Source organism: Takifugu rubripes, chromosome 2 (genome assembly GCF_901000725.2).
Source record: "Takifugu rubripes chromosome 2, fTakRub1.2, whole genome shotgun sequence".
NCBI lineage: Eukaryota > Metazoa > Chordata > Actinopteri > Tetraodontiformes > Tetraodontidae > Takifugu > Takifugu rubripes.
The window spans coordinates 13,545,696-13,558,798 of NC_042286.1; the positions used below are offsets into that span (position 1 = coordinate 13,545,696).

Genomic DNA, 13,103 nt, shown 5'->3' on the forward strand with positions numbered 1-13,103 from the left:
TGGCAAACAGACATCCCAGTGGTGGGGACGCAGGTCTTCAGGATTTTATTGGCAAAGACAAACGCCGGTTGTGTTGAGGGGTCCCGACCACAGCCGGAGGCCTAAAGGCTGACATTCTTTTCTAATCTGGGTATGAAACTGTCACTTCCGCTGGTTTTGAGTTCAGGCCTGGTCTGGACCCCCACCTGGAGGCTCCCCTCCCATACAGGCACTTTTTCAGCGTCACAACATTCTGCAGGACAATCCCAGCGTCGTTTTCCGAGGAACCCGATCAAATACAAAAGCAATAAACTGTGTAGAACATGGCTGCCAGGAGCAGACAGACAGGAGACATGAGGACAGACGACCACCGTCACAGCTGCCCCCTCGCTGGCGTCACACACTCGGATGCTCTCGAAACGGGCAGATGTTCCACAGCATCTCCTCCCCTGATGAATCGGATTTATAAACCTCTGGCACCGGGAAAAATCCCCCACAATGCCGCAGTGTACGGACCCAAACATTCATGTTTGTAATAATGTAATAAAGTGGTTTTAAAGTGATTTCTGGCAGTTTCCAGTCAGGTTAACGGGAGATGAGGGTTCATCTCGGCGAGCTTCAGCCTCAGGCAGGAACGCCTGGTGACAACGGTAACATCTGGACGGACGACGCCCCCAACGTCTTTGCTTCAGTTCGGCGGTGAGGACGAGACGGTTGACGCTCGAATCTCAGAACTGGGCGAACTTGTAAATGGAAAAGATCCGTCACGTGGTTCCGCCAGCGAGGGACAAACCCGTCCAGATCAATCCCAGCTTCTCCTCTAACCTTGCGGAAAGCTTTTATTCGTGTAGATTCTTCTTATTTGGCTCCAGCCCACGAATCAACCCATCATCCTGCGGTGGTGGGGGGGCGGCTACGCCTCCAGCAGGACGTGCCAGCGGCCGACCTGCTGTCCTCGACCTTCCTTCATGTCCTCCCAGTGGAGCCGCTCCTCCTCGCCACTGCTGTTCTGGCCCAGCGAGACCCAGCCCACCATCTCTTTGCGCTTCATGCTGCGGCGGTTGTAGATGGAGACGAGCAGCGTGACGTCGGAGAGCTGGAACAGCGCCACCTGGAAGACAAACGTCTCTTTGTAGACGGGGTTGGGCTGGCCGCGGCGCACCGACGTCTTGCACCGCGAGGTCTCCTGGCCCACGGAGTTCAGGAGGGACAGTCGGGCGTAGGTGTCTGGACCGGAAGAGAGGAGGGGACACGTGAGCCACGGAGGCCGCTAACATCACATGACACACCTGCGCCTGGTGGTGTCTCCCAGCACACCTGGGGGCTTGGTGATGGCCAGGTTTCGGAAGTGGCTGCCCTTGATGATCTCCACCGACAGTCGTCCCGTTGTGGCGCTGTAGGAGAGGCCCAGCAGCAGCTCAGGAACGCCACCGTGGGCCAGCGACTGGGAGGACAGGGCGCCGTCGGGAAAGGGGCTCTGCTGGGCGCTGAGTGTCTGGATCACAGAAGGACACATTAGTAGAACGAAGGGACGAGCTGCTGCCAGAACATCGCGGACTAAAGGTCACCTTCAGGTTGCTGCGGGGCTCCAGTGACAAGGTCATCTCCGTGGTCCCTCCTTCTGGTTGGAGCTCATCTAAACGCAGCACCTTCTCGCCGATCATCCGATCACGTAGAACCCTCCCTCCCAGCGCGTACAGCCGGAACCTGATGGCCATCTTGTGCAGTTCCGAGGGATGGAGCCCGGAGAAGTGGAAGGTCTCGTTGAAGTGGGGCAGCGAGCCTTTCTGCACCGACGTCTTCTTCCGCTGCTTCTTGTAGGGCAGCAGCACCATGCGCACCTGCCACGTGTCCATCCCACTGCGGGCCTTGTCGGGGACGTCCTGTGCCGCGATGGTGGTCACCACCAGCTTCTCCGCGTTGGGGCGGTACTCCAGCGAGAGGAGCAGGTCCCCACATTTGGAGATATCAGCAGCACTGGAAGCCACATCCTGCAGGGAGGAGACCTCATCCGGGGGAGGGTTCTCCTGCTGGGGAACGAAGAAACGGAGGTGCTGTAAAACATCACCTTCCTATGGATTCACGTTCATATTCATGGGCGTTCATATGAGACGGTAGCACAGATGGCATTAGCATTAGCACTGAGCTACAGAATATTTCTGCCAATATTTGTGAAACACAACACTGTGCGCCTGTGTGTGTGTGTGTGTGTGTGTGTGTGGGAGGTGTTTACTGCACAAATTGCTCCTTATTTCAAAGTGTGATCCTTGTTAGCTTCATTCCCACGCTCCCACACAACACAAAATACACACTGGAAGGTAGGTACATGTGCACATATTTATAAATACATTCTTCACATACACAAACTCACACACATACATGAACACACACACACACACACACACACACGCACAGATTGTTATACATGAGTGGGATGTGGAGCATCTATCCAGAAGCTGACAGTGTCACCATTAGGTTTGATTTTCCCAGGATGAATCAGGATCAGGAGATGAAGATGATGATGAGGGAGGCTCCTCTTGTCGCCCATATGGTGACAACAGGGTGACTGATGAGGCGCCACCTTGTTAAATAATCCTCTTATCTGCTCCATAAGCTAAGACATGGAAAACGTGTTCTCGGGATTGAATTTGGGGTCTAGAGAACCTGAAACCGCTCAGTACCTCGGGGCTCAAAGTGGAGAGGCTGTCCGTGTCATTGTTCTTGTCCAGGTCCACGGCCTCGGCACCTTTGATGCTCTCGGGGGCCTGTTGGAGGACGCTCGGGGGGGGACTCTCTGCGGTTGTTGAGAGCTGGAGGCTGACGGATCGGTCCAAAGAGGGCGTAGGTGTCGCCTCTCTTTGAGCGGTGGCAGCAGACAGCGAGTCCTGGCCGCTGTGCTGGCTGGGAGCATCCATTTCTGAAAGGAGAAACAGGTGAACGTGGTTGGAACGACGGTCTCCTCCTTCCTTAATGAGGCCAGACTGTTCGACAGAAGCTGTCAACAACTCGTTACAGAGACTGATATTGTGCAGTCTTGACCTTTGCTGAGACAGAACTGTCTGTCCCTCGCACCGATCAATAGCTGTTATCTCAGTTCACCACCGTTAAGGCTGCTCTGGCTCTTATACTGATGGCTGAGAAGAGTGCTGATTGTAGCAATGGGCTAAGGTGACTCATCAGCCTGTGTGTGTGCGTGTGTGCGTGTGTGTGCGAGCGCATGTGCGTGTGCAAAGGAGAAAGTAAAAAACACAGTGACCCCAACCTAAAATGTCATCAACAACAAGTAGCTGCTCCAAACTTTTTGTCCTTTTTCAATGTTCTCAGTCACTAAAGCTAAAGCTAACTCTTTCTGTTCTCAACAAGCTAATGTCCCCATGAGAAAACATCGGGCCGAACGCAGAAACGAGAATTTCACGGGCACACCTTCGCGATCCGACAGCTCCGAGCCAACCGGCTCCTGCTCCTGGTCGATGCTGCAGGTCTGGACCGACCTCGGTCGCTCGCGGCGGACTGAGGCTTGAGCGCGAAAGGTCTGCGAGCGTGAGATCTCAAACTGTTTCAGGATCTCGCCGTCGCTGTCGGAGGAGGTGGTGCCATTGTCTTCCTCGTTGCCGAAGCTGTTCACTAAGAGACAAGAAGGCACAAATGTTGTCGGGGGGATGCTAACAGCTAAATTAGTTTCCATAATTTCGGCTGACAGAAAGACAGAAAAGGAGGGTCTCTGTTAGCTTGTCTGTTAGCAAAGTCATGTGGAAGCGGTTAGCATCATTGCTCTCGATGTTTATCAATGAAGGGTGCTCGTGGTTTAGCTACAATCACTAAGCAGCGGTTTTAAGTCACATAATTATTGTTCATGAATCAATAAATAAAAGACACAGAAAAATGTTGGAAGCATCGCTCGTCCTGAAAGAACACATGCAAAGGCATCCTCTCTCGCCCTTCCTCTCTCTCTCTCTTGTTAACGGCGCCACTCCTCCTCTCGCATCACCATTCGTCCATAATTGGATAGCAACAGCCGCACAAGGGATGCTGCGTATCACTGTAAAGTGCAGGTCGCCAGCCTCTACCTGTGCAGTCGCCATGGCGACCTTGGCAGGAAGTAGTGGTTGAGTGGGCGAGCGGCAGCTGATTGGTCTGTTACCGCGTGTCCTCTAAAGCTTGAATGAGCAGGCACTTGAAACCCATCACACAGCAATGTTGGCTTTATTCTGGAGTTCTGCCTCTTCCTGTCTCTGCTGCTGGAGGCAACTCTTCTTCTCGTCCCTTCTGCCTTCAGTGCTGCTAGTAAACATCGTTTGCTAGCTTGACGACTCATCTGATTGTGAACGCAACGAGGAAACGGTCCAGCCTCGCCCTCCCGGACCTTCCTCCCGGTTGGGAAGCTGTTGGCTAAACTGTGATGATGGAGAAGATTAGTCACCATTCCTGCTTCTGTGGGGCGTGTCTGGAACCGTGTCTGGAACCGGTTGGCTGACGTGTCTTCAGATGGAGGACCCGCTGATGTCTCCTGGCCTCCTCGGTGAGATGGACGACTCGGTTGCTGTCTCGAACTGACAAGCGACGTTCTCAGCTGGATTGAGCTGTTAGCTAAGGTTATCTTTCAAGCCTGGACCTCCTGGACCTCAGGAGGGGCGTCTCCATTGAGGCCACACTGGTCCTCTGGTCCACACCATCATCTGCTCCAGAACGTGTCCAGCAGCAGAGCGCCGTTCTTTATTGACCTGGATGAGGTTCTGCCTTTGACGTGTGTCAAACACATCAGTCAAAGCCACACACCCACCTCCCAGGAGGTTCTGATGCTAACTCTCAAAGCTAACAGCTCCAACATTTGGGGAACATTGCCTCAGGTTCAGACCTGAGGGAGTTTACAAATCAGCTCTGCAGATTCTGATGAGATGATCCTCTTTAGTCCTCGTCTGTGAAGCTCCAGCAGATTCCCTCAAGCTTGAAAACAGGATCTTCGGTGTTTGTCGAAGAGGCTGAGCGTGACCGAGACTCCTCCTGCGTGTTTGCCCACTGGGAGTTCAAGATTCTGTAGAAGGATCTGCTGATTACTGCAGATCCTGAATCACTTCCATTCCGTGGGGGAAGCTCTCAGGTTGGGAGGATCGTGCGGAAATGTTCCGTGTTCCTCAGCCTGCCGGAACCAGCAGCTGCTCAGGCTAGTTTAGCATAAAGCAAACATTCCCGCCACGCCTTCGCAGGAACCCGTTCAGCACATTTTTGTTTGTTATTAGAGGAAAAAACATTGTTAAACTTGGGAAAAAACAAGTTTTTATCACAGAACACCAACTGAAAGAGGCTCTCCAGCTTCTGCCCTCTCACGTTCCTCAACCGGCGACCCAGCATTCGGCTCTCTGTTCTGGCCGGCGAGCCAGGCTGGGAGCCCCCCCCCCCGTCTGACTGGAGCCACAGTTTGAGACGGAGCGGCACCGTGAACATTCCCCGGACGTTTCCACCTGCAGTTCAGAAGGTTTCTCCGTCTGCCAGCCACTCACCCAGGCCCTGGCGCATTCCCGGACGCTTCTTCCGGTGGCCATTCTGCTCCAGACAGGGAAGCCCGCCGACCCGGGAGAAACACAGCTTCTTGTTGATGAAGAGCAGGAAGATGGTCAACAGCACGATGACCAGGCCCACGGTGGACAGGAAGCCGATGGCCTCGGGGGTGACTGGGAGGAGGAGGGTGAGGGAGAGGGGACACACAATGACACACTGATCAGACCACACAAACAGACAGTCTGGACACACAAACACACACATGTACAGTACGCATGGTGTGATACACACAAACAAAACAGGCCACATTTTAGTATCGGTGTTGTTTTTAATCACAAAAAGCAGCTTGACTGATCACAGCAGAGGTGACGGCAACAGGCGGAAACCTTTTAACCTCACCCAGACATACTTCCAAGTATATTCTGACACCGTGGCAGCAGGAAACAAACGGAAGAAGGAAGCTGGAGCTGCTTCAAAAAGGAGAATAAAAGCAGAATGAAGACATGCACATGGGGGGGGGGGGGGGGCTCTGGTTTCTACAGCAACACTTCAGAGAGCTGCATCAAATGGAGACGAGCACAGACACCACTGAGAGTGAGCGTGACAGCCTGGGTTACACACACACACTTCGCTCATAAACAGCATCATCCCGCCTTCACATGGACACAAAAGAGTCTCTGGTTACCACGGAAACGAGAACACACGTTATGAAGCCACAGAAGAGTCAGTTTGCCAACCCGAGCAAACATGATCTGAAGCGTGACAAGGTAACACACACGCACGCACGCACACACAGACACACACACACGCACACACACACACACACCATCTCTACTTCCTGACCCTGAAAGCATCTTACGATCACCAGGAAGGTTCTTCAGCAAGAGTGTTTGTGAATGAGGTCATGAACTACAGGAGAACATTGGAATCAAACGGCAGAAAGGAAATGAGATGTGGAGCCGCACACATCTGTGCCAACACTCGGACCTCTGCAGGCCGAGGTACAGACAGAGAATCTGACAAAGAATCTGGATGTCTCAGAAACATGTTACGCTACCCCAGAATCATGTTACTCTACCCCAGAATCATGTTACTCTACCCCAGAAACATGTTACTCTACCCCAGAAACATGTTACTCTACCCCAGAAACATGTTACTCTACCCCAGAAACATGTTAGTCTACCCCAGAAACATGTTACTCTACCCCAGAAACATGTTACTCTACCCCAGAATCATGTTACTCTACCCCAGAAACATGTTACTCTACCCCAGAAACATGTTACTCTACCCCAGAATCATGTTACTCTACCCCAGAAACATGTTAATCTACCCCAGAAACATGTTAGTCTACCCCAGAAACATGTTACTCTACCCCAGAATCATGTTACTCTACCCCAGAAACATGTTACTCTACCCCAGAAACATGTTACTCTACCCCAGAATCATGTTACTCTACCCCAGAAACATGTTAGTCTACCCCAGAATCATGTTACTCTACCCCAGAAACATGTTACTCTACCCCAGAATCATGTTACTCTACCCCAGAATCATGTTACTCTACCCCAGAAACATGTTAGTCTACCCCAGAAACATGTTAGTCTACCCCAGAAACATGTTACTCTACCCCAGAATCATGTTACTCTACCCCAGAATCATGTTACTCTACCCCAGAATCATGTTACTCTACCCCAGAAACATGTTAGTCTACCCCAGAAACATGTTAGTCTACCCCAGAATCATGTTACTCTACCCCAGAAACATGTTAGTCTACCCCAGAATCATGTTACTCTACCCCAGAATCATGTTACTCTACCCCAGAAACATGTTAGTCTACCCCAGAAACATGTTAGTCTACCCCAGAAACATGTTACTCTACCCCAGAATCATGTTACTCTACCCCAGAAACATGTTACTCTACCCCAGAAACATGTTACTCTACCCCAGAAACATGTTACTCTACCCCAGAATCATGTTACTCTACCCCAGAAACATGTTAGTCTACCCCAGAATCATGTTACTCTACCCCAGAAACATGTTACTCTACCCCAGAATCATGTTACTCTACCCCAGAAACATGTTAGTCTACCCCAGAAACATGTTAGTCTACCCCAGAAACATGTTAATCTACCCCAGAAACATGTTAATCTACCCCAGAAACATGTTACTTTACCCCAGAAACATGTTACTCTACACCAGAATCATGTTACTCTACCCCAGAAACATGTTACTCTACCCCAGAATCATGTTACTCTACCCCAGAAACATGTTACTCTACCCCAGAATCATGTTACTCTACCCCAGAAACATGTTAATCTACCCCAGAATCATGTTACTCTACCCCAGAAACATGTCAGTCTACCCCAGAAACATGTTAGTCTACCCCAGGAACATGTTACTCTACCCCAGAATCATGTTACTCTACCCCAGAAACATGTTACTCTACCCCAGAAACATGTTACTCTACCCCAGAAACATGTTACTCTGTTAAAACACACGTGAACTGACAGTCACGTCTGAGCGTCTGTAGCCCTCAAGAACTCACACAACCAGCTTTCTGTAATGTTCCTCCTGGTCTCCTGTCCTACTGTTACGTCCATGAAGCCCAGTCCATTTCCCTCCTCTTTGGCGGTCAAGTGCAGAATCGGACCTCACGAAAGTGCATGTCAGCGGCGGAACACTCGCAGAGGCAAATGTGCAAAGGGGGAAGAGCCGATTCTGAACACCAGCTGTGGAGGACCTGCCTTTGACAAACACCAGCACATTTTAATATCCTTCCTTTTCCTTCGCCTGTGTCACATGATGTCAGTGTATCCACATGCACGCATGGCCCCGCCTTTAATCCTCATAGTTCACTTTTATTAAAAAAAACCCCAAATGTTGCTGCGGTTCTGGCTCCACGGAACAAAGCCACAGGTGAATGGAAGGCTTGGCCTGCCCCATCACCTGTGCACAGACCTCACCAAGATTATAGCTGCTTCATCGTGCACTAACTGGGGACGACGCCTTTTTGTAGGGTGTCTGATTGTTAACTGAGGGAGGTTTAGTGCACCCAGTCTATCCCATAATGCAACGTAAAAAATAGCGTACGACCAACCGCTTCCTATCCAACAACACATCCCATCATCCTTTGCAATCACGTGTTTTGTCTTCATGTGTTAATTCTACTTCCTGCGACAGCTGAAGCCACCCACAGCGGCGGTCTGCTGGACATCGGTACCGTAGGAGTTCTGCCAGTCGGTGTTGCCTTCACTGACTCGCCGACGAGCACGTTGGAGCGCCTTAGATCTGCGCAGAGATGAAACACGCAGAGATGAAAGTGGGACAAGCGGAGAGGGTCGTGGGCGCTTCCCTCCACTCTGGCGGTGAAAAGGTTGTTTCAAACATGCCAACGTTACACTTTCAGCTGCTAATTACGCCGCCGCTGACTTCATCTCCAGCGCCGAAGGCCCGGGGGGAACGGAGGAAACGCTTTGATGTGAGCAGCGAAGGCCACGTTGTTATCGCTCATTAAGGAGAGCGCCAGGAGATCACGGAGAGGACGAGCGCCTAGCTTTACGCGTCCTTCCTTCTGGTTTTCTGGCGCTGGATAAAAGCGGCTCCCTCGTGCCGGCGGGTCGTTCTCTGGTCACTCATTAGTGTTTCAAGTCAGCTTCGGGATGGAGATTAAAAGTGTAACGAGGCAGCTGAATCTGTCTCCATCCCTGCTGGAGCCACTCAGATGGTTCTGCCTCAGCTCTTCATTGGGGCGGAAGCGGATCTTTGTTGAAATGAAGGAGCAGAAACTTCCCCACGGCTGTGGAACCAGTGTGAGCGTTAAAAAGGTCACCGCGGCTAATTTAACCTGCTACCAGTGATTAAAAGTGTTCAGGATCAACATAATCAAACTCAACTCCAGCGAACCAACAACCAGAAGACCAAACATTGGAGGCCCCGACGCCCCAAGCGTCTCACCAAAACAATCAGTCATGTGTTTCCTTGACGGCGCTTTACACAAAAACATCTGAGCTGTTGTTGAGCAGATGGGAAACACACGCGCGCGCGCGCACGCACACACACACACACATACAAAATCAGTTTCCCTGGAAACAGGCCAGCGGCTCCATTAAAGGACATGGAACGTGTCTTTTCTAACCCACATGTAAGTGGACCTCATGTTACCATGGCGATCTGTATCATGACTGGTTTGGAGGGCAGATGAATAATATAAATAATAAAAGATGAAGAATCTTTTAAAAACTTGTTTTCACCCTGGAAATGCTTTTTACAACAGCTCAACAGCTCCTTAACGGTCACTGGGAGGGAACGGAGCATTAGATGCATCAATAATGTGTAGATTTGATCCTTTTCATGATTTAGGATGAAACTGGGATCAACTGAATCCAGGTCACGAGCTGAAAATGGTGAGACAAAGTGATAACATCGACCTGCATGATCGATCATCAAAGGACGAGAACGCTTTGATCAACAGTGAGGTTCCGGCGCCCCCTGGCGGACAGAGGCGGCAGCGGCTAATAGCGGAACATCAGCACCTGCACAAGTGATAAATCACCTGCTAGAACTGACGGGAAATGACCCGAATCTGACCCGTAGTCCGAGAAAATGCTATAAAGGCCAGTTTAGGCATCTTTAAAGGTTTAGAATTCAAACTCTGTGAAGGAAATGGCAGAGGAGGCAGCCTGACTGCCGTCTTCTGAAACAAGAGTGAAGTTCAAGAGCAGAGAAAACAGTCCTGCCCCCCTCCAGTGGCACAGTAACACTCACGTAGGCTATCGTCTGCCACCTCAGCGGATTCTCCTTTTCGGCTCATGTCTTCACCTCCGGCCCGCTTTCTCCTCTATCGCTTTTCTCTCTTCGCTTTCCTGCTCCGGCAGGGAACCAACTGCTCCCCTTCCCCTTTTCCTGCCGCTCTATTCTCTGCCAGTCTCTAAGCGGACGTCCTGTCCTGCTGCACAGCAGGGGTGGGCAGGCCGGGGGGGGGGAGGACCGGTGGGATCAGTGTGGGGAAACCTTGGAATCCAAGAGGGAAGGCCCCAGAGAGGAGGAGTAAAGCAGGACGCGGAGCAGAAAGAGCCTGACGCCACAAACTGGCTGAAATTTACTCTTCACATATTGACACTGTTAAACAGACGACACTCCCTTCGGCTCTGGGACGGCGGGACAGTCTCCCGCTATAGCCGACGATGTCAAATTCCAGGATTATTCCGGCATTCTGGCGCCACAGGGTTGATGCGGTCTGACCATCACGGCACCGGATCGGCCCAACCAGACCACAGTGAAACCGATCCTGGGCCCCCGTCAGGCTGCAAAGGCCTCAGGGTGCAGAACAAACAGACTTTATTGGCTCCTCAGGTTTCCTGAGACCTGCGTGAGCGTGCCGGATGATCCTCGCCCCCACCACGACCATTAAATGAAGACCGAACACAAAACACTTGTGGACGGAACGCCACCTTTCACCTTTTGGGATACACGATCTGGGAATGATCGACTAAAGAAACTGTCCTTAAAACTTCCCGTTCAGGCATGAATGTGTGCGAGTAGGGGGGGGGGGGGGGGGGGGTGTTTGGGTTAAAGCGTTGGTTCCAGACTTCAGGTGGGTCTGAGATGGCTGCAGCCCGTCAGAGGGGGGAGGCCTGAGCCCGTAAACTCCCACCCTGAACCCAGGCCCAATTAAATACTCTGTGACGACATTTGACCAGTTTTGTTCCCGTCGGTCTTCTGGACCCTGAAGGCAACATTTCCTCCTGGAGCTGTCTGGGAATGCACAATGCACAGAGAAAGCTATAGAATCTATAGAATAAATCATTCGATGGAGCGCATAAACCGCTGGTTTACATCCGAAGAAGCTAAGAAGACACGCACGAAGAGGCATCTGCGGGCAGCAGCACATTGATACCTGAACGCATCTTTCGCTGACAGCATTCGGTTTTATTTTATTTTGCTGGAGCAGACACGACGAGATGATAGTTTAGTAAAGCCGACAGGCAGCTGACGGTTCGGAGCAGAAGGAGAGTAAATTGGCCTTCGCAACCCAAGACCCCCCCACAGAAAAACCGGTGACGGAGCAGCATCCATCTCCGGAAATCACGGCCCAACGGCCACATCAGCAGGGCAGAGTGGTACTTACTGTCCGAGGCCATGGTTCCACCTGTCCGCCCTCACATTGACCATGAATCCGAGTGTGTGATCGGCAGAGATGAAGCTGCCGCTCCGCATCCTCCAGACCCGCAAATCTGCGGTGATGGGTCCTTCGCGGACAGTCGGAATTGTCGGCACTCTCGATATTTCGCGCACGTAAATTTTCGCCTTTGATCCAATCAGTACACCGATTTAACACATTTATGTTTTAAACCGCCGAGGACTTTTATTTCAATAGCATTAAAATACAAAGTAGCAAGGAGCCAATTCGCCTCCCCATTGTTCTTGATCACCAACTCAAATTTTTTTGTTTGATTTTGTTGATACATTTTCCCTGTAACCGTCAGCACATTTAGGTTTATCGCAGACATATTTTAAATATTAGTAGCGATACTCTGAAATTGTGTTCCTCGACATACACGCAACCCGGTTACTAAAACATTTTCGCCTTATAGTGAAAGAGGGAAAACTAGCAAATGACTCAGCAGAATTCATCATTAGCCTAATTGGTCTGACTATGAAAAATCTCATGTTTTGACATGATGGATTGTGTCAATCAAAGCAATGCAACCCTGTTACTTATATTGTTTTCAACATTTTTCTTTTCGTACGTAGCTAAGTTTGTTCTGATCAGTTACCATAGCGGCTAACCACCTCAAAGGTAACAATAACCAAATAATGAGTATTTGGGCAGGAAGTTTTTCATTTTGCTCCAGAAGTTCAAGTCTCTATAGCATCAGAGAGCAACCTGCTGTCTCACAGGCCCTGGCCCTTCCTGTAGATGCCCCCCCCCCCACGCAGACTGAGCGAGGGATCATCAGTATAAAAGTGATCTACGTTGGGCTCCTTTTGACATGTTCACTTTTTTAAAATTAGATTAGATTAGATTCAACTTTATTGTCATTACACATGTCACAAGTACAAGGCAACGAAATGCAGTTAGCATCTAACCAGAAGTGCTTAAGTAGCAAATAAAACTGTGATGGGGTATATACAATATATACACACAATAATGTATGTTTATGATATCAATCTATATGTTTGTATTTACAGAGTTCAGATATGTACAGGGTATATAAAAGTCATTGCAACCAAGATAAATATATATACAGGCTGTAACTATGGTGCTGAATTTCCTACAGGATCAATAGAGGTTATTTATGCAGTTTTTAACTATGCGTATGTTTTGACTATACAATAATGATAAAATATGGTAAAAATGTGCAAAGTATGGAAAGCAGTGCAAATAAACGGATGTGGGTAGTGCAAATAAACGGATGTGGGTAGTGCAAATAACCGGATGTAAATAGTGCAATTATTGTAACAGATGTAATCAGTGCAAATAGCATGAGTGTACAATCAGTCAGTCCAGACGGGGTTATTGTGCCTGAAGGGAGGTAAAGTGGGAGGGGTCGGAGTTCAGCAGGGAGACAGCAGTGGGTGGTTTTTGTCCGGAGGCTCCTGTAGCGCCTCCCAGAGGGCGTGAGGGTGAA

General features: G+C 50.2%; 1 protein-coding gene across 4 annotated transcripts; it reads right to left on the reverse strand.

Annotated features, from left to right (window-relative positions):
* Window positions 1-20: 20 nt before the first annotated feature.
* syt16 (synaptotagmin XVI) lies at window positions 21-11,753 on the reverse strand. Of its 4 annotated transcripts, none has more exons than XM_029830849.1 (7): window positions 11,600-11,753; window positions 5,478-5,648; window positions 3,403-3,603; window positions 2,661-2,896; window positions 1,548-2,009; window positions 1,297-1,474; window positions 21-1,206 (listed from the first exon to the last, which is right to left on the reverse strand). In XM_029830849.1, the coding sequence occupies exons 1-7, from the start codon at window positions 11,610-11,612 to the stop codon at window positions 893-895; spliced, it is 1,575 nt and encodes a 524-aa protein (XP_029686709.1). In that variant the 5' UTR covers window positions 11,613-11,753; the 3' UTR covers window positions 21-892. The 4 variants fall into 4 exon arrangements, with proteins under 4 accessions (XP_029686709.1, XP_029686700.1, XP_011618289.1 ...); XM_029830840.1 differs by having other exon boundaries at window positions 5,478-5,717; window positions 11,600-11,743; XM_011619987.2 differs by lacking the exon at window positions 11,600-11,753 and adding an exon at window positions 10,237-10,418.
* Between the last annotated feature and the right edge of the window lie 1,350 nt (window positions 11,754-13,103).

Coding starts and splice junctions, on each gene's coding strand:
- syt16 (XM_029830840.1), bottom strand. Junction 3,604..5,477: donor GGGAATGCGCCAGGGCCTGG/GTGAGTGGCTGG, acceptor CTTGTCTCTTAG/TGAACAGCTTCGGCAACGAG. Junction 1,475..1,547: donor AGCCCCGCAGCAACCTGAAG/GTGACCTTTAGT, acceptor TCTGTGATCCAG/ACACTCAGCGCCCAGCAGAG.